Genomic DNA, 27,194 nt, shown 5'->3' with positions numbered 1-27,194 from the left:
CAACTGAAAGATCCTAGGGCGAAAGCCACTAATCAAGCGACCCAAATCCTGTGAGAAAAAGAAGTAGGAAGCGGTCAGACATCAGCAAACTCCTCGAACAAATGAGGGGAACTGTGATTCGGAAGCTGGAGAAGATATGAGAGTGCTTTGGAATCTCAGAGAAAAGGGGAAAAAACTTCAACCATCCCAACAAAGTCTAGGAGACAGCAGGAGATTGAGTGACTGGTCAAGGAGAGAAGACAGCCGAAGAAGCAGTGGAGGAAAACCCCAGAGGAGGAGAAGGAGGGTATAAACCTCCTGCAGGCAGAAATCAGGAGCAGACTTTGAGGAGAGCTGAGAATCTGAGAAGGAGGCGCAAAAATAAGGAGCATGCAAGATCAAGCATCATCAAAGACCCCTTTAAGTTTAAAAAGAGCCTTTTCACGAAAGAGAAAAGTGGTAAACTCACAACAACAAGGAAAGATCTGGAAGCTCATCTAAAGAGAACTTCCACTGAGACACTGGTGCGAACAGAGCACCCTTCCACTGGACATGTCACCAATACACCCTGCAGAACACCATCTAGATGTTGATCCTCCCAAGTGGAGTGAAGTGGAAAGAACTGCATCCTGGCCTGGGCCCAACAACGGGGTCCCTTACCTTACCTCTATAAAACGCACCAGGAGTACTACGCTTTCTTTGGAGACTGATGAAGATGGCATGGCAGAAAAAAAAATACCAATAAAGATCAGGTGGACCAGCTTAGGCAGGACACAATCTGCGGCCTGGAGAGTATCAACGAGTCCCTGCTCCCTGGCAGGTTAAAGCTCTGGTGCCAAAGTAAGGCTGGAACAGAATCCTGTGACCCATGTGTAGCCCAGACAGCTCCTACTCTGGCGACTGGGAGAAAATGGACCACAAGCGCAGCAACACAGCAGGCAAAGGCAGACCTAAGGCACCGCAACACTGTTGGCTCTGTGCAACAGGGAAGAGGAGGCTTTGGCCTTGGAGAAAGCAGACCATCTTGGCACAAGGCACCATCCCAGTGCAGAAGCTCGGTCGTTGAAGAGGTGTGCCAGCATGAACAGGCAGCAAGGTGTGCAAAGGCTGTTGCTCAATCAAAACAGGGGCAGTGGATGAGATGAGAGGGAGTTGAGAGAAGGAAGTTCTCTTGGAAGGAACTGTGGAGTATGGAGGCATTTCACATCGGCTTCATCTTGCGGGCAACATATGATGTCCTGCCATCTCCCAGTAACCTTACCCAATGGTTCAGAGAAGACATAACATGTCCACTATGTCCATCTCCAAACACCACATCAAACAAACAAACCTCAAGCACATCTTGGTTGGCTGAAAGACCAGCCTGACTAAAGGCCGGAACACAACCACAACCAAGCACAACCAAGTCCAGGCGAATAACCATCAATGCCCGACCTCCATCATCTCATCCTATACCGGCAAGACAATTGGTCTGTGAAGGAGAAAAGCAACCAAGACCAAATCCAGCACAACATTGCACCTTGGTCAGCTGGGAGGATCACAAGACTGGAGATTGGTGGTGGATCTGGGTCAGAGGCTGTGCTTCCCACCAGAGAGCGCCACCACGAACCTCAGACCAGACATTGTGCTCTGGTCCTCCTTACTTCACAAGGTATCCATAATAGAGCTGACCGTGCCCTGGGAGGATGCTATTGAGGAGAACAGGCAGCCAATGCTGAGTGGAAGTCTGCTGCCGAGGCTTTGTGGGACAAACAGCGACCAGGCTGCTTAAGGACTTGGGAATTCGAGGCCAAGCCATCAAAAGCCCTTTCATATGCAGCTGAGCAGGCGAGCCGTTGGCTCTGGATGAAGAGGAAAGATGCCACCTGGGCTCCAAAATAGCATCCGTGGCACAAAAGGGCTAAGAGTTGACGGGGGCACATCTGGGATGCCAAGTGTTGAAGGGAAGGAGGGTGCCCACCCAATGACCCAGATGACCCCAATGAGGCCCTGAACCCTGATGTCCCATAAACAGTGGCATTACTCCTACCTGGAAACCCCTCGGATGCCTTCTCCAATTCACCTCACACCTCAGGAGTGCAAATCACTAAGGAATTGTACAAACTAGTCCTAATACAGAACTGCTCTTATATTAAAGATGTTATTTAAAACATCAAATGACCATGATGCGTCAGTACAGTTTTATGATGTACTGGCTCGTAGTTTTCAGCTTACACACAGCCATCGGTGTTGAATAGACAGGGACATACTCAGTGAAAACATGGCTGTCAGCAGGAACCAGAGCCGTGAGACACTCACATACACACTCACACTCCACACATGACATTTCTCACGCTGAGTGAGTGAGTGATAAAAGTCACATAAGTGAGTCATCTATGAATCGATGACCCTGTGAGCTAAAAACTCTAGTGTTGGTCTGGAAGAAAATGTCCCTTTGTGTCCTTGCTGGCAGCCATGTTCTCAGTGAGTGTTAGCGTCCATGTCTCACGTTTCCATCAGGGTACAGTTGGGTTTGGTACAGTAACATTAAATACATTGCTTTGATTTTATTGCACACAGTGAACCAAATATTGTATGAAGATTCTCATGTGGCTCAACGCTGACTAAATCTGCCGGTCAAACCTCACTTTCCTGCCTCGACAGCTCAGCGATCGAAGATGCTCCTGACTAATATGACACATATCAAGTTTTTATGTCCACACCTCACTTTCCTGTTCCAACGTGTTTTCTCTGTTTTTTCTTCCTCTGCTTGAGAAATGATGGGAGGGAAATAACATCACTGCACATCATTAAAACAAATGGCTAAAGGAGTTGTCTTTAAGTTATTCATGCTTTAATCATTGTTTTAATGCCAATGAATGAATAGATCATAACATGAGCCAAACCGGAAGTGACGCGTTAGACAGGAGTGCAAAAAGTGAGACACCTACAATGCCTTGCTACCATTGGTGTTGAAATCAGTGATGGAACACAGCCATGCTGCTACAGTCGTGTTTCCACCGACTCTACTCACCTCGGCGCGGTTAAGTAGTGTTTCCACTAGCATAGTAACCTGGTACCAGGTACTTTTATTAGTACCCGCTCTGGCAAGCGAGCTGAGTAGGTAACTATGAGTGATGTCACCAGACTGCAGGCCACTGATTGGTCAGAGTGCCGTCACAGGAAGTGACGTCTGGCTCTGCTGTTCTTGCTCCGGTCATGGAGGAAGAACTGCACTAATATTTTTACTCAACTGAATCTAGTGATTTGATTCAGTTGCACTGAAAACTGCTGCTTATAACTGCTTTACAAGTCACTTGTCACTCATTTGTGTGTGTGTGTAAAACAAAGTCACCGCAGTTTCACGCGGTCATGCAGTGATGACTCCGCCCACATTGAGTAGGTCCTTTTTTGTAGTGAGAGAGTGGAGATGTGACCTAAACCGTGCCGAGGTGAGCCGGGACCAGAGTGGACAAGGGTCGTAAGGGACATGTAACAGTGAGAGTGCAGAGACCAGTGATGTTTTTGTGTATTTATTGTTTTTATTACATTTCATTTATATGAAATATTCTTTTACATTTATTTAAAGCCGGCACACGTGTATTACAATATACCATATTCATATATTGTAAGAATGACAAACTATCACATGTTGTTAGGATATTGTATATTATTCTAACAATAAACTTTATGTTGCTGGTGGGGCAACAATATACTTCTGTATAAGGCTGTTCGACACTTTCTGTGGTGGCTTTAAAACAGACTGTATAAAAACCTTTGACTTGACTTTGAAACCCTACAAAACTGATCCACAATTATCCTTTAATTAAAGGAACACTTCACTGATTTGCATTTAGCTTTGTATTTTTGAAAAATTGAGTTGAGAGACATCGTCATACTTTTTTTGTTACGTGCCCACCAGTGACACTCGGTCACTAACTCCGCCCTTTTTAGGCCCACTCATTCACCCTTATTCCTCAGCCCTTTATCATCAATACTTTTCCCGTCATCGTTCTTTCTGTCTCTTTCTTCCTCCTCGTGACTCACATGTTGATCACAACTGTCAACATGACACAAACCCGGGGAACTCGAACGACCAGATCTTGTCCATGACTGAGTTTCAGCCTCATTATAATGATGAGGACGATGGTGACGAAGCCTTCACTTCTACATTATTCAGCAGCAGAGTTTGTGTGACATTAGCCCCCCCCCTGAATTGGATAATGTTTGGACAGAAGGATATGATTCGGAATTCTGTAGAAATCCACAGGAAATGACACAACCCTGTAGGAGTGTATGTGAGTGTTTGTTTATTTTTTATGTGTGTGTGTGTGTGTGTGTATTTTTATATGTGTGTGTGTGTGTGTGTGTGTGTGTGTGTGTGTGTGTGTGTGAGATTAGCAGGCCAGACTGGGCTGTACAAACCTCCTGACCCTGTGAACTGTGGCCTAATATTGACCAATCGTCCCTTGACTTTGGACATAAGATGTGTCTCAGTGCTTGTGTGTGTGTGTGTGTGTCACGTCAAAATAGGCTCCTCCTTTAGAAGAGCCTGGAAACGACGACTTAAACCTCAAATCAAAGAGAAAACTGTAGAAAATCAGTGATTCTGCATCACAACACACATGAGATGCTGCTGCCTCCATCAGCACGTTCAAATGTTCTGCTTTAGTCATTCTTTGTTCAGGTTTATTAAAGCAAGTTACAAATTATAAATAATAAAGGAGCAGCACCTGTGACCCTCCATGGACGTTGATGTGGGAGAGCGTGTGGTCTACAGTAACTACACCAACTTCACTTACAGGCATTTGACATAGTCTTAAGATTACACAGAATTAAGCTGGTCTGCCTTTTACTGGACGGCTAGAATGTATTTTTCCTGGTGTTTTTAGTTGTGTCTCAGGCGGCACACACACACACACACACACACAGCACAGTCAACACACTGAACTATCATTTTAACCGTAAACTACTTATAATAAAGACCTCAGAACAGAGTATCATTTGTAACCATTTTATTACAAATATTTACAGCATGATTTCAATCATTTAAATAAAAAACAGCAGCATTGAATTTGAGGTATTGTTTTTTTTTCTTTTACATATTAGACATGAACAGCATTGAGTTGTTGAGTTGTTGTTGAGTTACTTGTGTCTCACGGTGTGAACCATGTCTGCTTTTCTTTTCTAAAGCACTGTGTGAACACAGGATGTGGGAAAGTCCAAAACAGTAGTAATGATTCATCAACGTCCAGAGCAGCAGCTGAAGATCTGTGTGTGTGTTTGCCTTCACTGCTCTTCCTCTTCCTCTTTCAGTGGAAGAGTCTGGTGTGAAGGCTGGAAATTCCCGGAAGTCCTGCACAGTGTGTGTGTGTGTGTGTGAGTGTGTTATTCCCCCTTCGCCTCCTCTCTGACTGACTCACACAGACGTTGACAACACACTTTGAGTCAGCGTAACTCATGTGGATGAAGGTGAATCACACACTGAGTTGAGTTCTTGCTCAGTTTCTCCCTCTAACTTCCCCTCTAACGTCTCTTTCATCTCCTTCTCCGCTTGTTGGTCTCCGTGTCGGGCTTTAACGCGCCCGACGAGCTCCACACACACATCGACCCCATCGAGATCGCACCGTGGCCAGGGGTTCGTCACCCTGTCCCGGCATCGCCGATGTAGGTCAGATCCTTGGTGCGCAAAGGGACCAGATCACCCTTGTAGGTTAAGGGGGGATTAAAAATCAACCCCGCTCTCAAGTCTCACTGGAGGTTTATCTCCTCCCTCCATGTGTTCAGCAGACAGCTATAACTCGATTTAGAGACAAGGCGGTGAGAGATTCTCCGGCCCCAGTGCGACAGCTGCCCAGCGGGGCCGCATACCTCTCCTCCCCGGGCTCCAGCCTCGCCCTCTTGCTGGGCAGGAAGTCGGGCGCCGCCGACGCCTTGCCCCGGCGTTTCCTGGACTGTCTCGCCGCCGGACTCCAGTTCTCTTTGTCCTCTGTGGTTTCACTGTCACTCCCTTCCCCCGCGTCGCCCAGCTGCTCCGCGGGCGGCTCCGCTGGGTGGCTGAGGGCGGGCTGTGGCTCGGGCTGAGGCTCGGGCTGAGGCTCAGGCTGAGGCTCGGCTTGTGGTCCTGAGCTGGAGTCCATGGGCTCCTCCGGTGTCGGCTGCGGCGCGCCGGGCCACTCGCTGTCCCGGGAGGAGTGATAGATGTCCCGGGCAGACCTCATGACCAGAGACAGCAGGAGGCTCCGGTGCAGTCTGAGTCCGCCTCTCTGAGTCCTGGACGCGTACAGCTTGTTTATAGACACCGCCAGGATCCGTCTAGCTTCAGCGTTCACTTCCATTGCTGTTGTGGCACTCATTGTTTTTCTGTCTATGCGTAATTACGCACGGTTGTTTTGGCACATTGACTCAGGGGACTTTGTGTCTTGTCCTCAGTCCTCAGTCCTGAGTCAGAGTTTGACCGTAGACCTGGTCTCGTGCTGTTCTCTCCGCGAATAGAGAGCGTGTGAGGAGAAGGGCGGCGTTTTATGTCATTTATGACGTAACGTGGACTTCATTCCTCAGTAAGGCTCCGCCCACACCTGCTACACACACACCATCTGTTTTCGTATACCTCTCTATCTCTCTCGCTCTGTTGATCTTTTATTATTTAACATCATTTTTGAAAGATATCAACAAACTATTTATCTCGTGCACACGTTATTTATCTTTATTCCCTGTTGGCTTTTCAACACGCGCAACACAAGGTCACACATGTCAAGCCCTCACTGTTTGCCGAGCAACATACATTAAGCTGCATACATACAGAATCCATACAATAATACCTATGTAAATTAGCTGATTAATGTATATTGTATTATATATTATACTGTATTTGTAAATGAAACAGAAAAACAAACATACTGCACATACAAATACTGTATATCACATGAATGTCATTGCAAAGACAGCGACATATAACGTGTGTGCTACATGCTACATACATGACAGGCAGCATTTTCATTAGTTATTTGTATGAGTTATTCTTCACATTACGGTCCGATGTGTGGATTAAAGTTGACATTGTCATCATTCCTTGGAGCATTGTTGGTTGAGAAGCTGCTTTAAGTCTTTAGAAGAACGTGGAACCAGATCATGTCAGCGAGTGTTTACATTCTGCTGAAAAAACCAGGCGGCGCTTCCAGGAATTTACGTGGGAGGAGGAAACGTGTCTCTAATTTACATCTGTGTGTGTGTGTGTGTGTCTCTCTCACTCACACACACACACACACACACACACACACACGTCACTCTCGTAGCCTCCATATATGGCCCATCCGGTAGTAAAGCACCCAAGGGGACGCGCATACAGTGGAAAAGCCATGACGCGAACGCGCACTGACCCCCCTCCCCTTCCCCTCTCTCGCTGATGGCGTCATCTCTCTGCCATATATGGAGTTGTCACCGGTGTAAACCAGGTTACCAGGCAGCGGCACGGCTGAGGTCAAACTGCAGGCGGCTGTGGTGTTGCCTTTAGGTGTTGTCGGAAATATAAGAACTGCAGACTGTCAAAGTCTTTCTGCTGCATTCAAGAATTCAAGTATCTGTCATATTTTTATCATAAAAAGTCACGACTACATTTAACTAAAAGAAATATGCATCGTAATCCAGCAACCGTTTTTAAGCACTTATTAAGCACCTATTGTTTTAATTCCTATTTAATTTCCTTTTTGCTTATTTATTATTTAGTCATTACTTTTGTTGGATTTTGTTTTTATAAATCAGGTTATCTTTGAATTTATGTATCTATACCATAACTTGAGTTAATGATTTAAACTTTTTAAACTGATGTCATCCTGATCAAAGTCCACATGACTAACCAACTATGTGACAAACAAGTGTCACTGAGGGAATTATACTTGTTATCAGTAACACTGCTGTCAGAACAGGCGAGCTGTAACCATGGAAACCTTTCACATCACTGTATTCCAACGTGGCATCAGAAACACAAACACTGTAATGATACCACATGTCCCAAATCTACTGTCATTATGGTTTAATTTGACAGTTATTGGTTTTAGACTACTTTTTAATAATGTATCTGTCTGTGTAACATTTCCTCTCTGACCCCATTCAGCCTTCATTTGTACATTTTCAGATACCTTTGCTAAAGATCATTATATCTTCTTGATAAATGTAACGTCTGAGGTTTTGCAGCAAAGTCAAACAACAACATTTAGATCATTTCAATCAAGCAAATGCACGATATCATATAACATGTAACATATCTAACTTATTCCTCATGGTGTCCTCATGGTGTCCACATGGTGTCTATGGAGGACAGGAAGTGCCTAAATTATATAAATAAATACACAAATAATTAATTAAATGTAAACTTAATTAATTAAAATACCAATTCATTTTATGTAAAAAAAAAACACATATAATTATTTCACTATTTAATGAATGGCTTCATGGTGCGTGTTGGTGTCTGCCATCACTCGTTAAAGGAGAACGTGTGGACATTTGTTAAGTTTACAGGAGACAGTTCCACACAGTTTTGACTGAGCAGTTGTTAAAGCAAAGACTTCACTTCAGGTCTGAGCCTGACCGGTTGCTATGGTGATGCAATGTTATGTGTGATTAGTCCCACACTGTCTCTGCTTCAGGCCAAATGGGCGGTGTAAAGGAAGGGGGGGGTGTGTTCTTGTATTTTTTACCTATTTAGAAACGTATCTGTCAGGACCAGTAGTTGTCATGGAGACCAAAACCTGGTCCCAATGAGGCAGAACCTCATTTCTGAGGAAGTTTAGGACTAAGATTTGAATTGTGGTTAGGTTAAAGTTACGGTTAGTAAATAATACGGTTAGTGAGAAGGCTTTGAAGTGTCCTGAAAAGAATCACTGCGCAAACCTGTGTGTGTGTGTGTGTGTGTTTGAAAAGCCCAGAGGGTGGGGCCTACTTATTCACTCAACAACATTTCACACTGTGATATAAACAGTGGCCGGTCAGCCTTGGAAATGACCTACTTTTTAAAAAGCTTTGTGTCATAACAAACATTATACAACGTGAAGAAAGTCACTTCCTTCAGCCAAAGTTTGTTTGCTACCTACACTCTCCATGTCTCACTGATACTAATACGATTCATTTAAATTTAAAATTGCATTTCCATTCATTTCTGAAAACAAATAAGGTAGAAAGGAAGGACTTAATAATGATACTAAAAATCTACAAGATTATGGATGGATGGTCACCATGAATATGAACCATATCAACAATAAAGGACTGAAGGATTTTATTTTATTTTCTTTTATACACCATCTGTCAACTGTTTTGTTTTCAGTGCAAACATTTATTAATACACGTCTGTTAAATGTCTGTGCTCTGCAGAAAGTGTAGTTCTGTCTATTGACTCATTCTAGAGCTGTACACATGGAATAAACACAGGCTGTACAGTGAAGTGAAGTCAATTTTATATACATGTATATATAGCCCAACATCACAAACACTATTTGCCTCAAAGGGCTTTACAGTCTGTGCAGCCATTGAACCCTCACACAAGTGAGGGTTCCGTCTCCAGCATGCGTCACGTGTACACAAACAAGTTCAACAGATTACAAACAGAGGAAAGAGAAGAACATTTGAAAAATGAATAACACAAATGATCTTCATCAGCTCATCCAGGGTGTGACATGCTGCTCGCCCCACCGGGATTAGTTCCAGCTCCTCATGTGACCCTCAGGAAAGGACAAGCTGTTCATGAAGGATCAGTGACAGTATGGTAATAGTTATAGATAAAGGTCCATCAGGAGCGACTGCACTGGCTTATTTGTAAGTCTTCACACATCGTCTAAATGATGCACCTATTTACTGTCAAACATCATGAAGCAGGTCACGCTTTAGACACCATGTGATGGACAGCTACGATCCAGGAGGAGCCTGGTTGTGCAGTGGATGAGCTCAGACTCAGGGCCACTCCTGCTTTCCCAAACTTTCTACATCTTTTAGTTAAAAACAAACAACTTACATGTTTGAATAAAGCAATGGATCAGGGTGCAATCCTGAGTTAACTGTGATAAACCCAAACACAGTCATGGAGCAGCTCAAGATCCAGCAGTCAGCTCCACGGTGAAATGAGACCACCATGAATGACGTCATGTATACATCTGCCAGCTGGACAGAACTATAATTGCATTGTTGCTCTGTTTCTACACAGTAAGCCAGGACAGTTGTCATAGTAACCTCTTGATGTGATCATATACACAGTGGTCTCTTTATTAGTCACACCTGTTCAATGTAATGTGATTTAACAAAACACTTTTCTCTTGTTGTTATAGTATTGTTCTGGAATGAACTGAGATGTTTCTAATCTAAAATAAAAAACTAAAATAAAATAAAATAAAATAAAATAAAATAAAATAAAATAAAATAAAATAAAATAAATAATTGTATATATATAGATATATATGTATAGATATAAATATTAAATGTGCCACTTTTCCACTGCATGTGAACCTTTTAGCACGTTTTAACATACGATACATTAGAATCAGGGTTATTATTATTCATCGGCTTTAAAAACAGAATTTATTCATTTCAACAGGTTTTTATTTATTTTTATATGATATTTACATTTCATTACTACATTGCATTGTAGCATCATATTATTTCATGACATGTATTTTCTGCCCTTCCTTCTGCAACTTCTAACATAATGTCTTACATCATGATTTTTGACTGAATACTCCTCACAAATGTGATTTGTGTTGCTGTTGCAAGGGTGACATACTTCCATTTGTCACATGAAAGTATGTCACCCTTAAAAAGCAGCACTTAAAGGCACCATAAAGGATTGGGTAAGAGTTGCTATTTTTAGCAGGAGAATTTCTCTGACTGTTTATTGACTCTTTGTTCCTGCTTTGCACCAGTCCAGCTTCTCCTGCTGCCTGTCGGTGTTTTAAATGAGTCAAACTTTCCAAAGAGGTGAACAGTGCACGAGTCGTACTCATCGGAAAAGTGGAAAATCAAACACAGAATTGTTACAGGTGCATATCTCAGGGATTTTCCCCTAATCTGAACTGAGTCATAGCGACTGTGCAGATTAAGAGCCTGGATGTATCATCATGATCATATTTATTAGATTGAATACATGTGAAATACACTGAATATTATAAAATGAAATACAATTTATATTGATTTAAAAAATACATGGAATTGACAAAATAATATTTAAAAAGATCATATTTAAAGTCAATTTAATTGTTTCTAACACACAAAATAAAGGGTATTTTGTTCAAGAAATAAAGCAGGTATTATCTGAAATGAATAATAACAAGTGCATTTTAAGATCATAAACAGTAGATTATAATATATATTAGATGTTATTTACAGTGTGTTGTCACATTCCTTTGAGAAGCACAAACTTTTCATGGACCAGGACATGGACCAGGACATGGACCAGTGTCTATGAGGGTTTAGTCGTTGGTTTTATTGTGAAAAGCACTCTGTGCTGTAATTTATATCTGTATGACAAGTGCTGATTATACGTCAGCACAAATCAATAATAAGGAGTCTTTTCGACACAGGGCAGGAATAGTTTACATTCCCTCACTTTAATAACCACAAACTAACCCAAAAATTATAGGACACATCCATCTTTACAGAGAAAGAAAAGTTAAAACAATAAGCAAATGTTGGAGTCAGGAAGTGTCAGAGTTTGTGGGAAACTGGGGAGGGGACAGCTTTTATTAAACTGAAATCTGGCTCCTTTAGCTCAAGTGGGTCAGCAGCGATGTTTGTGACTGTTGCTGTGAATTTTCACAGGAAAGTGTGGGAGGAGGAGGAGGAGCAGAGGGGAGGGAACAGGATGAAGACGGGAAGGAAGGAAGGAGCTGGACAGGACAGGGTGGGATGGAGAGAACGGAGACAAATGGGTGGGACAGGAAGGACAGATGTGAAGGGAGGAAGTAGGAACATGCAGGCCATCCTGGAGGATTTGCTGAGTATGCGTTTTGGCAACACACCTCATCGACTGGTTCATTTCATTCATTCATTCATTCATGTGCATCATGTACTATCTGTCTACGATCTGTCCATTTATCCCTATGAAAAGCGTGTTTCTCTCTGAAATGGCCTCTCTACAATCAGAACAGTTTGTTTGCTCGTCTTCACTGTCAGTCCTTGAAGTATTCTCATCTTTTATATGAAGTCCTGCGGGTTCTGAAAACCACGTTTACTTGACTTTTAATGTGGAATACATTTCTAAACAATATAACCTTGAGACCTTTTGTCCTTGTTGCTCTGTTTGCCCTTTGATTAATTAAAACATTAACAGATGATATCTACATTTTGTGAATATTTGCAAAATGTGTAGTAAAGGACAGAAAGCATCTTTATTGTCATTATACAACAAAATGTCCATGTCAGATGGAGGGTTGATCAGAGCCGCTGCGACCCCGGGGGAAACCCACGCACAAGTGGGGAGAACATGCAAAGTCCACACAGAAAGGTCCATGTAGGCAAAGAGGCAAATACAAGCTCCTGACATTGTGTCTGTATAAACGTCTATACTGTAATTTACTGCCAACTCAGGCAGTGATTTACTATGCGAGTTACTATGGCAACTAAACTTATACAGATGTATCCCAGCGAGTCTTCAGTTGCTTTTTTCTTTTCTTCTCTTTTAGCAGTAGGAAAACTTCCACTTTATATAATTCCACTGTCATAGAACTGTGCTCAATATTAAGATCACTGTTGGAAGTAACTAAGTTTAATTTCCTCAAATTTATAAATAAACAATTACATTTCTATGATAATATATAGTAAATGTATATAATAACATATAATAAATGAATTTGAGGTATTTTTTAAGTGTTCCTGTTTTCTGCTTTAATCCTTTCGTCCGTACAATAAGACAAAACAAATCAGTTTGGTACAAAACAGTTTAATTGACATCTAATACTGCTCACATAAGAAATAAATAACAAAAATTGCGGAAATAGTCAACTGTAAAATTAATGTATTCATGTAGACACGTACTCATGCCCACATATACCATACAGACACACATAAAGTAAATGAAAAGTATGCCTGCTCAAGTACCTGATCAGTTTTGTTCCCCATCCCAAACCCCCCAACTGCCAGTCTCACAAAATGCACTAAGAGGTCATTTACAGGGGGGTAATTATCAGGATTAAAGGTCTCTGATCTGTGTAAAAGATGTAGATGTCCAATTTACCATTTATTTTATATACTAACTGTTCACATGAGGATGTCTTTGATAGGAGATTGAACCATTCCCAAAATAATGTGTTTTTTTAAGAAAAAAGTACCAATTCAGTGTTTCATTCTAATGAAGAAATGAAGGTTTCTTAATGATATTGGGTTGTATCTAGTGCACTGTGAAATGTTGATTAAAATGCAGAGAACAGACGTTTCTTATTTATTTGTTTACTTTACATAAACTACCAGGAGCAAACGCGCAGAGAAGTGTGGGTGAGACGCGCATGCGCTGACAGGGAAGCGGAAGAAAGCATCATGTCGGTGGAAGACCCGTTTTTCGTTGTGAAAGGGTGAGGAATGAACTTATTAAGCGTTTAACTTAGCATCGAGACGAGCCGAGTGAAGCGGTCACACACCAGAAGCATGACATGACATGACAGCGAGTGTTTTCTCCCGGAAAACTTACATACATGACCAGAGTTAGCTCGGTGGCTAAGCTAGTTAGCTTACTTGCTAGCACCAGTCGATGTGGTTGTGTTTGTGTTTGTTTGACCAACAAGAGTTTGTTGGTCAAATACTTGAGTTGTATTATGGTTTCCGCATGAGACGGATGTGGAACTCTGCTGCCAGGTGTCAAATTAGCCGAGGATGCGACACGCAACTCCGGCTATTTGTTTTGGTTCAAGTAAGGACGTAGCTGCGGAGCATAGCCCGAAACGCAGCAACTCTGTGTGTGAAGAGCTAACAGCTATTCACAGCTAACATGTTGATGTCTTCCCTGTGTGTGTGTGTGTGTGTGTGTGTGTGTGTAGGGAGGTGCAGAAGGCCCTGTCTCGTGCTCGAGGCCTGTATGACAGGTGGGAGGAACTGTTACAGGAGGGGACACAGGTGAGCAGAGCTGAGGCTCCTCAAACATCGTCACTGTCCTGGAGCTGGGAGCCACTGAGTTTCATGTTGGCCCCGTTCAGACCCGGTACTTACACCTGTCCCTAGTGACCCATTCGGGTGTTCAGCTCTAATACCCATGCAACATTAGTTAGAGATTAGAGGTTCATTCAGATTGGACCTGGAAGTGTGGACAGGAATAACACATTGAATTTGACAGTGTGGTTTGTGGGCACACCTGTGTGAATGCTATCCTGTCACCTGACTCATCGGAGACTACCTCCTCAGCTGGCTTTCTCTTACCTGCTGCGTTTTTAACATGCATTTTTCATTTTTCAGATTTACCCGTGGCCATTACCACAATATTAACACTGACTGTAACGAGATTGTTCTCTCGGACAGACCACACACACATCCACATGCTGACAACACACACATCTGTACTGTCCAGCTGATTTAAAATAATATGCTCCTCACAAACATAAATGATGTCTGTGTGCAGATTTGCACATAGAGTGAAACTTTGAAAGCTGAAACTAATCCCTACTTGTAACGGGAGATGCATCCCTGATGGATATTTGTATCACGCATGAACAGAGCCAGTTAATGAGGTGGATGTTCTGACTGATTTGAAAGGTCATTAAAGCTCAACTTGAAACAACACTGTTTTTACATAGCACTGTTCAAAGCAGGGCTGCAAACTGTTGAAGTTTTCTCATATTTGTTTAGTTTCAGTGTTTATATTTGTACATAAGAAGTACATATGTTATGTGAGCTTAATAAAACAACAAGGCTGTTGCTTGAAAAAAACCTTCCTTTAAGTGACACTACAGAGAAAAGCCCTCTGACGACACAGATATTAACCTGGATAACCTGTTGAAACATTAGCATTTTTTTTTTTCTGTGTGTTCGATGCATTTGAAAACAAGGCAGTCAGAGATGGCCTCTGTCGGCCTGTAGTGTAGCAGACTCTGTGGGGTGAAGTAACTCGTGGTCAAATAAGAAGCAGCTCACAGGGTTAGGGTTGAATGTCACATTTCTTTCCCTGAACTTTTACTTTTTCAGGTCCTCTATTTACATGAGTGCTTCCTTTTGTTATATTGCTTGATGAATGTGTTTAAAATGACATTCGTCATCTGTCATTGTCAAACCTGTATTGTGAAAGAAAAATTCTAATCTTCAGCCATCTTTAAGTTCTCATATGTTCTTATAACCACACCTGGGGCCTCATCTATAAACCGCACATACGCTAAAAAAAGATGGCGTAAACTTGCTTTCACGCACACGCATGCAAAACAAATGTACTTGGCGTGGAAGTTTGCAGATCACAGCGCAAAGTCTCGAGCTGCCGTGAGAATTTGCGGATTTCACAGTGTTTCAAAATAATATTATTATTAATGTGTCTGCCGTGACAAACAATACTGATAAACCACTTGTGGATAACATCAGAGAGCATGTTGGAGACGAAACTGATCCCATCCCGTTTTCCTTATGTAACACAGCGATGTAAATGGACACACAGCTGCTGACGTGATCACATGATCACACGTCAGTCTACAATTTTTTAAATGCTCCAAAATAAAGTTACAGACTCATTTGTTGTAAGAAGATGGGACTTGAACGTTGAGTAGAACACGTTCTTATCCCATTTTCATCCATACGATAACGACACCGCTGCGCCTTTCATCAGAAGAGAGAAGCGATGCAGGTGTGCGCTCGTCAGCCGCTGGAGACTCCAGCCACACCTCCTTCTTCTTCGTCTGTGCATAATGTGTGTGTGACACTGACACATTTATCCATTGTTGAAACGATCTGTAAATTCAGCTCACGTGCATGAGTCATGTTGCATCAGAAAAACAACATGCACAGGATCAACTATCAATGCACAGCCAGTTTTTTTAAGCATCAGTCGCTGTGACCCTGACATTTAGTTCCTTTGTGTTTATCACTAATTCCAAAAAAAGAAAACAACCAAAATAATATATTTTCTCAGATTTATACATCATAAATTGATGCGCACACTGTACTTCTTTTTCTTTTATTTTCCTCCTTTGCTGCCACATTTGTCATTGTTTTGTAGGAAGAAGGCGTTTTAGAGTCATTTGTATATTAATGTGTGGGAGGAACAGGGATTCTGCTTGGAACAGGATTTATAAATCTGAGAATGTCTTTGCGTACGTACTTTTAAAATTCTTGGAGTACGCCATCACTTCAGTATGAAAGCTGCGCACTCTTTTATACATGAGGCCCCTGGTATTCAACAGCCATAACTTACGATAAGACACAAGCTAGGAAGCCTTTTCAAGGTTCCTTCCCCAGATACCAAGGCGCCAGGCATCTGGACCTAGTACACTATCTCAAGGCTTACTAACTATATATGTATCAGACCTGGCACGTTGATGCCTTACTGTTCAGATGTCAGGCAGTGTCTCACATCTCCTCACATCTGAGCTGCCTTCAATAAAATCTTTCCACTTAAAGGGGACATATTATGCAAAATCAACTTTTTAACCATTTCAATACTTATATTTGGGACTCTGGAGGCCCTACCAGTCACCAAAGTGTGGAAAAATAATACTCAGTCATGTTTTCGTGGTCCCCCTTAGTGTAAGTATAGGCGATAAAACACGCAATGTTGAATTCCCTGCGCCGTATTTAGTCAGCGACGTACAAACACACACATTGTTAAGAAAAGGTCACACAGAGGTCATAACTGATCATTCTGACACGTCCTAATTAAACATATTTGTTCAGTACGTCCTCCATGACCGGAGCACAGACTCAGTCTGATACAGTCACATACAGCAGCTGTTTATGCAGCGATCAGCGGTGGATCAGTGGTGCTGTCCCTAAGTGTTTTTAACTGATTTACAGTTGGACAGTGTTCGGCTCCATCCTTATGTAGGACGTCTCTTCCTGTGACGCACTCTCGCTGACTGCCATGTTGATATTGTCAGAGAACTAGTGGAGGGAGGGGGAGAGGAATGAGGGGAGGGAACAGGAGCTGAGCGAGTGAGCGCTGTAAAGAGGACAAATCAGAAGCCCCCTGGAAGAAGTGGGCGTGTGTTTGCCTGTGTCTCATTTGCATATAAAGGGACCATGCACAAAACCGAGCGTTCGGAAAGGGGCGGGTTTAGCAGGGTTATTGAACTGCTATGATGCTTCATCCTTATGGTATTTTGACCAAAGCATGTTACTGACATGTTCATTAGGACACCAGGGAACTATTGTAACTTGGAGTATAATATGTCTCCTGGAGTCAGCCATCACTGACTCCAGAGGTTTCATCACTGGTCATCTCACCTGATAATCTCTGTAACTCTTACAACAAAGAAATGTCATTGTCGCTTCATTTTGAGTTAAAATGTAAACTTCTACAAATTTTAGGTTTGATTCATCAATGCCCAAATCTATAATATTATTGAGTGACTTTTATATGTGTAAGGCAAATGTGAATGAACAATACAATAACACACTTGATATGATACAGACATGGTTTCGGCTTAAACGTGGTCTGAGTGATGGTAAGACTGAGAACACATTGATAGTGATCCCCTATACTATATACCTTGCTTTCACTGAGTTTACTATGCAGTGGAGAATATTTATTCTTTATGTTGGTGTATAGTTAGTGTTTTTTCCTCTCAGGTCAGTCGGGATGAGCTGGACTGGAGTGCTAATGAACTGAGGAACTGTCTGAGAGCCATAGACTGGGACCTGGAGGATCTCAGTGAAACCATCAGTATCCTTTCTGTGAGAAAAGACAAACGTTTCCCTTCAAATGACTATTTTTTATAACAAACCAATGGTTTGTTTCATTCCTTCATGCTCATCTATTTATTTTCTGACTTCTTCAGAAGACGTATTATTCTCATAAAAAGTGGAACAATTTTTCTTGCACAGTAGTTAAACATAGATCTGAAATATGAAAAGACTCTTTCAGTCGTCTGGGATGATGACCTGCTTCAATTTAACAGTAAAACATTTCTTTTTGACTCAAGACTTGAGTCAAAGACTTGACTTTTTGTTGCCTGGCCAAATAAAAAGTCTCCACCTAAAAAGAAGAGGGTCACACACTCTAATATTTGGTTGGACCGCCTTCAGCTTTGATTACGGCACTCATTCACTGTGGCATTGTTTCCATAAGCTGCTGCAGTGTCACAAGATTCATTTCCGTCCAGTGTAGCCTTCGTTTTTCACACTTTTTTGCCACCTGATTGTTTGTTAGTGTTTGTGTTTTGGATCGGTCTTCTGTTTTCAACTGTACAGCGATCTTGGGTTTCATGGAAGGAGCTTTATAAATCTAACTTATTATTATTATTGTTATTATTGTTCTCCAGCACAACCCAAAGATTCTCAATGGCGTTAAGGTCTGAAAATGATGTCTCATGCTCCCTGAACCCCTCTTTCACAATTTGACCAGACAGTGTATATAAGAACATGTTGCCACTAGCAAATGAAATTGAACACAGCTGTTCATAAAACAGGGTTCGGCTGAGTTTTATTAATAAAATATCTAATATAGTCTAGTTAATTTATATTTAATGTTTTTAAAGGTGTTTTAATGATGTGTTGTCTGGCTCGTTTGACCCTTGACCCTTTCAGGTATTGTGGAGTCAAATCCAGGGAAGTTTAGACTCGGAGACAATGAACTGCAGGAGAGGAGAGATTTTGTGGAGAGAACCAGGAAATCTGTCCAGGTACATTTCAACACAAGTCGTCACACATGATGCTCAATAAAATCTGTCTATGTGGCTCCACCGAGATTCTGTGTAACCCACAAAATGCCCGAAAATTATAAATACCGACCAGTCTTTCCTTAACATCAAAAAGATTTTCAGTGTACGGTCATAGAGGAGCAAAACAAGAAGAAAACATTCATATTTAAGAAGCCCAAACCAATCTACTAGTGAGTCACTTATCAGATAACTGTTGCAGTCCTAGTGTGGTTTACTTCAGAATGTGTTGCCAATGGTGACAGATAAAGTCAAACACCAGTAACCACAGTAATTGATCTATTTTCACTTTGGTGTTGTTGTTGTTGTTGTTGTTAAAAGAACACATAGAATTGATCGTCAATCGTCGTCTGTCTGCTATTTTTACCTTCACTGCATCTGTTAAAGCTCCTTCCGCGGCTGAATTGAATCTCTGTCCATGCTGCAGGCGCAGTGGAAAACATGAGTCATTTTCTAACAAAAGCCTAGCGAGTAAAGGTACGCTCCTAAAAATAGACCTGAAAGGAATGGAATCCTCTGAGCCAAACAATGCGAACAAAACAAAAGACTTTCTCAGACACTCTGCTGACCCAAGCTGAGCAAGAGCTTTAATGTTTGTTTTTGTAGGATTTATGATTCATTGTAAAGTTACAGGTGTTTGTGTGCAGGAGATGAAGGATCAGTTGTCCAGCCCTTCTGTGGTGGCTCAGGCAGAGAAGAAGAACAGAGAGGTGGGTGAACGTTCACGCTTTGTCTATACTACAACATGCTCATTTTAAAATGAAAACAACATGTAAACAGTTGAGTGTCTCTGGATTAAAACGTACCTGTGCCCTTGAAGTAGTGCTGCTACGACTGCATTGTTAGAACCACATTCAAATCTGGTTCTGACATCTGTCCCCAGTAATCATGTGCAGATCACACGCAGGTCTCCCAGTCTGTCAGATCACATCTGACCACAAAACCTGCACCTGGAGATGATTTTATGGTCCATGTGGCCTGAGCACGCATGTACCCAGTGCTGACTTCCTCTCACCATCAGAGTTTCACAGTATTTTTTACGTTAAAGCTGTAGTCAGTAGCTGAAATGGCACTGTTTTCATTCCAAGGCTACACACTGAGTGACACACTTAACATCCCACCACACAGTCTGAACATGCTTTACTATGTTAAAACACAGACATACAACACCTACATCAGAAGACAGCATCACACTCTCTCTGAATGTGGGTGAGTGGGTGGGTGGGTAGGGGAGAGAAAGGTAGGTCATAGACCACACTGTTCTGGTAATTACTCAGAAGTCCACAGGAGGTAACGGGTGTGTCCGCTCCACACCGCTAACGATATTAACCATGGTCAACACATGATTTATTCTTCAATGCTTAAAATCTTATTTCATCTTGCAGCAGCAGGAGAAGAGCATCGACTGACTTGAGCTTTTCTCATCTCTTTTTTGACATATAGTCAGGCTCATTAAATACATCATTTTATCTTCACAGACACACATGATGTGCATGTGTATTTGAATAAAAGGGAGGAGAAGCCAGTGTCCAGGTGTGAACAGATGGTCCCAGTGTGCCTGGCTTCACCCCGACTCTATCACTGCACCACTGCATGAAACTGCCATGTTTTATACGCGACACACACACACACACACGTGACCAGTGACTTGTAAAGCAGTTGCTTTCACTGTAACTGAATCATTAGAATCAGTTCATTAAAAATATGTGTTCAGTTCTTCATCCATGACCGGAGCACAGACTCCGTCTGACAGTCACTGAAATACAGCAGCAGTGTTTGTGATGCTGCTCACGATCAGCAGTGCTGTCACTATATACACCAGACTCCTCTGTTATATATTGAGACTTTTTAACTGATCTACATTTAAGCATTAGAACCTCGCCAGAGCAGGCATGTAGTAAAATAACTCCAAACATATTTTAGATTCCTTCCATTTAGAAGCAGCCGCCCTGTGCTTTGTTGACTGCACTGCAAACCCTTGGCCTTCTCTCAATGAGCATGATGTAATCACCTGAAATGGTTTTCACTTCACAGCCCTATTTGACAACTGTTATTATGACAAGAACCAATCAGCTAAATGAAGAGAAAAAACAGTCCAGCATTACTTTGACAAATGAAAGTCAGTCAGTCCAGAAAATTGCAAAAACATTTGAATGTGTCACCAAGTGCAGTCGCAAAAACCATCAAATGCTACAAGGAAACTGGCTGACATGAGGACCGCCCCAGGAAAGGAAGACCAGGAGTCACCTCTGCTGCTGAGGAGAAGTTCATCTAAGTCACAGGTGAACATCATCTCAGATCAGAGCCCAGATCAATGCCACACAGAGTTCTAGTAGCAGACACATCTCTACATCAACTGTTCAGGGCAGCCCGTGGCCAAGTGGAAAGGGAACTTGGCTTGTAACTGGAGGGTCGCCCCATTGCTCCCCAGGCGCTACTCAGTGTGGCAGCCCACTGCTCCTAATTCTAGGCTGGGTCTTTGCTGCTCACACTGTTGGGGATCAGACTGAACCAGCATGGCTACCACAGCACCCTGCAGCATCATGCTGTCCCATCATCATCATTTATTAACAGGACAATGAGCCCAAATGAGACGGAGCACAGAGTGAAGTGCTCAGCATCTCTGGGAACTCCTTCAAGACTGTTGGAAAAACCATTTCAGTGTCGACGTCATGAAGGCCAAGAGTGTGCAGAGCAGGCATCAAAGCAAAGGGTGAAGAATCTCAAATATACAACATAATTCCATATGTGTTCGTTCATAGTTTTGATGCCTTCAGTGAGAATCTACAGTGGAAAATAAAGAATAAAGAAGAAAAAATAAAGAAAAACCACTAAATGAGAAGGTGTGTCTGGGAGTGTACATGCACGTGTGATTTTGCTGCTAACCTCATGCCATGTGTGTCCAGGCTCTGCTGGCCTCTTCTGGCCAGGAAAGGTCAACAGGTCTGGAGGCTCATCTGGTGTCTGCTAACTCCAGATACATCCAGGAGCAACAGGAACAACAGCAGGTATAGACAGTCTTTAAATAACGTGACTGTTTTGTGTCCGTCAATCTCCCACGTTCTTGTGAACATAGTAAAGTCAAAAATGTCTTGAGAGAATCCTTTCAAATAAAAAATAAACTGCTTTGGGTATGGTGGACATGTTTGACGTGAAGATCGACATCTAAACATAAATGTTCCGTGTACAGAGACTGCATCACCTCCTGCAAAACTGATATCACCTGATACATAGCATCGTTGTGTATTTTGGTCACACAAAGTATAATTGAAGTGCATGTCCTTGATTCCTCTCTGTGCAAACCGGATGTTGTAGATTTTACAATTTGGTCCAAAATTCACAAGTACAGTAGGATTTGAGAACAAAAGACATCCACCCTCACACATGCTATTGATCATGCAAAAGCAGATTCCCCTGCGTGGTGTATTCCTACAGCTGTATGAACAAATAGTGTTTCCTGTTGCCGGGTGAATACACTGCTGCAGACTGGACGCTCTGAGTCGCACAGCTCCACCAGTTTACAGTGCTGGTGTCTCACGTCCGCCCGCTTCTGTGTGCCTGCACAGCTGGAGTTTAGGGTTCTTGTCGCATGGAAGTCCACTGTAAATGTAAACACAACAAACAGAGCAGTATTTTCACGTTTGAAAATAGACAATACATTTGAGTATATTAAGGTTTAACATTTACATGAAAACACACGTCACATGATGTATGCATCAATCATGCATCCAGGAGGAAAAGGCCTTTCTTTGGAAGTCAAACCCCTGGAGTTTAGGGTTCTTGTCGCATGGAAGTCCACTGTAAATGTAAACACCACAAACAAAGCAGTATTTTTACTGAGTAAATAAACATGAGGATTCTTTCTGTGATGTAGTGAAGTGAAATACAATAGACACAGGATCTTTTATTCTGAAAAGTAAACCGGATGCTTTAGTTTCCTACTACCGCTCCTGCTCGTGCTGAATTCCGCTTGAATCCATGCGGCTCTGCTGCGGCATCCGCCGGAAATACAGGTGCTGCGTATCCATGCCGACTCCCCACTATACTGGGGGGTGTGGCCAGAGGAGGACAATTAGTGACGAAGCACCGGGAAGAGCCAGCTAATACGAAAATTCAAATGTGATGGGAGGTGTTTAGCAAGAGGCAGTAAATACGCCCTTTAACACAAAATATGTCATTCCAATCCTTTACACAAAACTAGAGAAAAAAGAGTTGGTCACTGAATAACATTAGGGTTTTAGTTAAAAATAAAAACAGCACAAGAAGTGATGACATTAGGTTCTACTGTGTGTGTTTGAGCAGCTTATCATGCAGGAGCAGGACGAGCAGCTGGAGTTGGTGTCCGGCAGCATCAGAGTCCTCAAAGACATGTCGGGACGTATTGGAGACGAGCTTGATGAGCAGGCTGTGTGAGTGAACACACACACACACACACACACACACACGCCTGTATCTGTCAGGTGCGCTGGTCGTGTGCTTCCTCAGAAATGTAAGCATCCATTACGCACAACACTCACACGACTGGTGTGGCCATTGTCAGCCGTGTACCAGGACACAGCAGCTCGCAACAAGGGTGAGTCTTATTTCTGCCTCCTGTGACAGTCATGGGACAGTCGTTCTCTAACCCTTTACCTTTAACTCAGGTTGTTAGGTGGCATCAGTCGTTCTATGAGTGCTGTGTTTGCCCCCTGGTGGAAAAATCCTGTAATGTATGTTCTAAATGATGAGTAAATCACACAGCATGTATATGAACATCTCCAGCTGTGATTGTTTTTCTACATTTCAATAAATGGGCCACATTAAATTTGTCATCCAGTAAAAAAAATCAACACAGTCTTGTTTGTAGATTTATTATTGACTACAAAAACAGTCAGACGTTCACTGACTTCTATGCAGTTAAAACAAGTCTCGTTTTTGCCATTGTACACTGTAAATCTAAAATGATACCTTGTTCTGTTAATGTTCAGTATGTTAGGTGATTTTGGTGATGAGATGGACCAGACATCATCCCGCATGGACTCTGTCCTAAAGAAACTAGAGAAGGTGTCTCACATGACCAGCAGTAAGTTCCTTTTTAAATGATTCTGTTTATCTGTTTATAATTGTGCCTGTGATAGAATATAGATGATCAACACTAAAGAAAGATTTGTGGCTGTTTAAAACAAAAACACGGGATTCAACTTCTGATGCTTCATCAACCTTTTTAACCCAGACTTTTAGGAAGTCACTTGGATAACATGGGAAATGGTCTGTATTTAAATAGCACTTTTCTAGTCTTGAGGACCACTCAAAGCTGCTTTACACTGGGTGTCAAGGACACATCTGCATGAAGACTAACAGAGCTGGGAATTGAACCCACAACCCTTAATTTGTACCACTGATCCCCTACATCATTTGTGTTCAGATAAAAACTTGTGTTCCATTTGTCTGTTGTTAGATACTGACGCTGTGTTTATCACATGTTGGAGGTCTCTCTGTATCTCCAACAGTGTTTGAGTGTTTGACTTAATTACTCCATAAACGCTCTTGTCTCTGTGGACCTGTAGCAGCCCCCGCTGAGCCCCCGCTGAGCCCCGCGTAGTTTCAGCCTTGTGTCTGAATGTGCTGCTGCGAGTATAAACTCAGCTTATCTCAGACAGAAATGACAGATACTCATTTGTTGTGGGATGTCATGTGACCTCTATGTTCACTCCCACCATAACACACTTTTATAGTTGTGTTTGACTGAGAGAGAGAGAGTAAAGCTTTTCCTACTGTATTATTTAATGAAAGGTAATGTTGCAGTCAGTCCACACAGAGGCATCAAGAGCAGCTGTTGGTGTGGCTTGGTGTTTCCTAGCATTAAAGAGTGTCAAAGGGCCATGATTTCATATTTTCTGAGGATTTAAAGATAATAATTGTGTTTTGTCACAGGTCGGAGGCAGTGGTGTGCCATAGGTGTGCTGGTCACCATCATGATCGTGGTGCTCATCCTCTTCTTTGCTCTCTGACATCAGTGACCTCTCACCTCTCGACCACACTCACCAACTCCTCCCTGAGAGGAGGGTTGGACGGATACAGGAAGAGCGACGTGACTCCCCTCCTCCCCCCTCCGTCTCTTCTTCTGTTCACACGAAGGAGAATGTGGTGATGTGCAGAGAGAAGCTTGAACCCTCTTCTCTCTGCTTTAAACACGTCTGGTGGGGAAGTACACAGCTGGTTTTATGATTTTTATATCGGTACATTTCGGTTATTGATGAGAATAATGGTACTGAAGAGGAAGCTGATGCTGCCACGATGAAAACACATTTGAAAATAGACAATACATTTGATTTTTACATGAGAACACACATGTCACATGATGTATGCATCAATCATGTGTCCAGGAGGAAAAGGCCTTTGTTTGGAAGTCAAACCACAGTTAGACACTTGAAACAAACACAGCTCAGAAGTCATGTGAAGGATGCTCTGAATGGATCGGTGTTCAAATGAACTCAGAAAACAACCCCGTTTCAATGTTGAATGTATTAATACAGGGTAAATCACTTTAGACAAAACAGTAAATATAGTCACGTAGGTTATATTTGTTTCCTGTAATGAATGGATAATGAAGCCATGTAATGACACTAGAAACAACATTTGTTTTTTCTTCTTTCATGTCGTACTGATGAACCACAAATGTTCTCAGTCATCAACACTAGTTAGTTGCAGGCGACTGGATTTGCCAAAAGTTAACTACTGAAAATCAACCATAAACTCCTCCTACTTTGTAAGCAGGTCGTTCTGAGAGGTTTCACGAGTACTTAAAAGAAGATGAAAGTGGAAACACAACGGCTCATGTGACACTTATCTGAGTTGGTAAGTGAACCTTGATTCTCGGCCGATAAATAACTGTTTCATTTGTGTTTTTGGTCCGTCGAAGCATCAGGGGAGGGAGGAGATGTTTTCAGTGTTGCCTTAAATCTATTTTTATACAGTCATGAAATGTGCAGTACGTCTCTGTGCCCGTGTGTGACTCAGTTGAAGAATGAAGGTTTTTCTTACAGCTGATTTTTACTGGCGAGCACATTTCAGCCTCACAAGAACGAGTAGTTCCCTCTGTATTCAGAGCTGTGGTGCGTTTAGGGTCCGCGCTGCTGTGGTGCGTTTACGGTCCGCGCTACTGTTGCTACGGTCGCTGCTGCTGCGACGGTCCGCGCTGCTGTGGTGCGCTTACGGTCCACGCTGCTGTGGTGCGTTTAGGGTCAGCGCTGCTGTGGTGCGTTTACGGTCCGCGCTGCTGTGGTGCGTTTACGGTCAACATGCTGGTCCGGCTCTTGCTCGACGGGGTCTGGTCATTTGTTTCATGCTCCTGATTGTGATGGTGCCTCCTTCTGTCTGCAGCCGTGCAGCCACCTTCACACCTTCACACCTTCACACCGCCTGCTCGTGTTGGAGCACATGATTGGCTGAGACTCTGTCGTGGCTCAGGGTAAATGGGTTCACCAGGTTTCTTGAAAAGCTCATGCTGACGAGTGTAGGAACGGTTGCTGGGCAGGATGTGTCCACACAGATCCCAGATGAAGGCCTACAGCTCCCTCTGCTGGGGGGCGGTCGGCCATGTTATTCCTTTGTGTCATGTCCGGTAACGTTGCCCATATTAGGGTGTGTTGCAGTGCACTGCACGTTGAACACCTATGATGCTTTAGTGTGTTGTGTTTTTGTGTAAAGGAATGTTTGTTAGTCATTTTCTTCTTTAGGGAAAATAAAACTATAAAGTGATGGATTTTCTTTCCGCAGAGATCAGAAACTTTATTTTGTTTCATTTCAAAGGGTCATGTGTGCTTTTAATGTCTTTAACATATTCCCGCCCATTATTTAAATAATAATGACGTGGGAAATCAATCAACGCATGTGCGTTGTCGTTAGACATCTACACACGTTACACACTGGTCAGTGAAAGTTTGTGGTGAATCTGTCAGATGTGTGAGAGTTTGTTTATATGTGGATCCTGATTCATATTGATTCATAGCATCTGTTTAATCCAAAGTGAAATTCCCAGTATTATAAACATGGCAGCCACTTGTGCAACATTTAAAAAAAAAAAAACTCAATTTTCTACATTCAAAAACCTGGGGGAGGAGTCAAGTGCAGCCATTTCTCTTCAGATGATTTCCACTGCAAGAAGCCGAGTCCTGCTCGACATTTGTAAAAGAATTGAACATGGAACAGATTAACAAAGGCCGCGTGCAATGAAGAGTCAGCCTGTGGAGTCGACGGTTGTTGAGGCCATTGATAGTGCTGACGTCATACTGAACTGTTTTTGTACTAGTGTCCATCTGCATGTCATTGCTATTGGTGCTCATCTTGTTGACTGCCAACAGTAAGATGACATTATCCAACACACCATTCAAACACTTCAGACGCTGCTGTGCTCTAAAACCCACTTTATGACGGAAA

The 27,194-nt window shown here is 42.4% G+C and overlaps 2 protein-coding genes across 3 annotated transcripts; one reads left to right on the top strand and one right to left on the bottom strand.

Moving 5' to 3' along the window:
- Window positions 1-5,054: 5,054 nt before the first annotated feature.
- Window positions 5,055-6,477, bottom strand: LOC122770842 (immediate early response gene 2 protein-like). The gene has a single exon (XM_044028007.1). The coding sequence runs from the start codon at window positions 6,312-6,314 to the stop codon at window positions 5,742-5,744; it is 573 nt and encodes a 190-aa protein (XP_043883942.1). The 5' UTR covers window positions 6,315-6,477; the 3' UTR covers window positions 5,055-5,741.
- Window positions 6,478-13,436: 6,959 nt separating this feature from the next.
- Window positions 13,437-25,904, top strand: LOC122770840 (syntaxin-10-like). 2 transcript variants are annotated; one of them, XM_044028004.1, is made up of 9 exons: window positions 13,437-13,505; window positions 13,968-14,043; window positions 17,689-17,782; window positions 18,646-18,740; window positions 19,424-19,486; window positions 21,683-21,784; window positions 23,079-23,185; window positions 23,744-23,838; window positions 24,690-25,904. In XM_044028004.1, the coding sequence occupies exons 1-9, from the start codon at window positions 13,471-13,473 to the stop codon at window positions 24,764-24,766; spliced, it is 744 nt and encodes a 247-aa protein (XP_043883939.1). In that variant the 5' UTR covers window positions 13,437-13,470; the 3' UTR covers window positions 24,767-25,904. The 2 variants fall into 2 exon arrangements, with proteins under 2 accessions (XP_043883939.1, XP_043883940.1); XM_044028005.1 differs by lacking the exon at window positions 13,437-13,505 and having other exon boundaries at window positions 13,981-14,043; window positions 17,669-17,782.
- The last annotated feature ends 1,290 nt before the right edge of the window (window positions 25,905-27,194 follow it).

This window comes from Solea senegalensis, linkage group LG6 (assembly GCF_019176455.1).
Source record: "Solea senegalensis isolate Sse05_10M linkage group LG6, IFAPA_SoseM_1, whole genome shotgun sequence".
Taxonomy (NCBI): domain Eukaryota; kingdom Metazoa; phylum Chordata; class Actinopteri; order Pleuronectiformes; family Soleidae; genus Solea; species Solea senegalensis.
The sequence above is the reverse complement of the archived record's forward strand: the minus strand, read 5'-3'. Positions and strand labels throughout refer to the sequence as shown.

What these genes read in the sequence shown, in the direction of transcription:
- LOC122770842 (XM_044028007.1), bottom strand. Translation starts at nt 6,314, where the DNA reads ATGAGTGCCACAACAGCAATGGAAGTGAACGCTGAAGCTAGACGGATC.
- LOC122770840 (XM_044028004.1), top strand. Translation starts at nt 13,471, where the DNA reads ATGTCGGTGGAAGACCCGTTTTTCGTTGTGAAAGG. An exon ending in CAGAGAAGAAGAACAGAGAG is followed by an intron (nt 19,487 to 21,682) that starts GTGGGTGAACGT and finishes ATGTGTGTCCAG; the next exon opens with GCTCTGCTGGCCTCTTCTGG. An exon ending in AGCAACAGGAACAACAGCAG is followed by an intron (nt 21,785 to 23,078) that starts GTATAGACAGTC and finishes GTGTTTGAGCAG; the next exon opens with CTTATCATGCAGGAGCAGGA.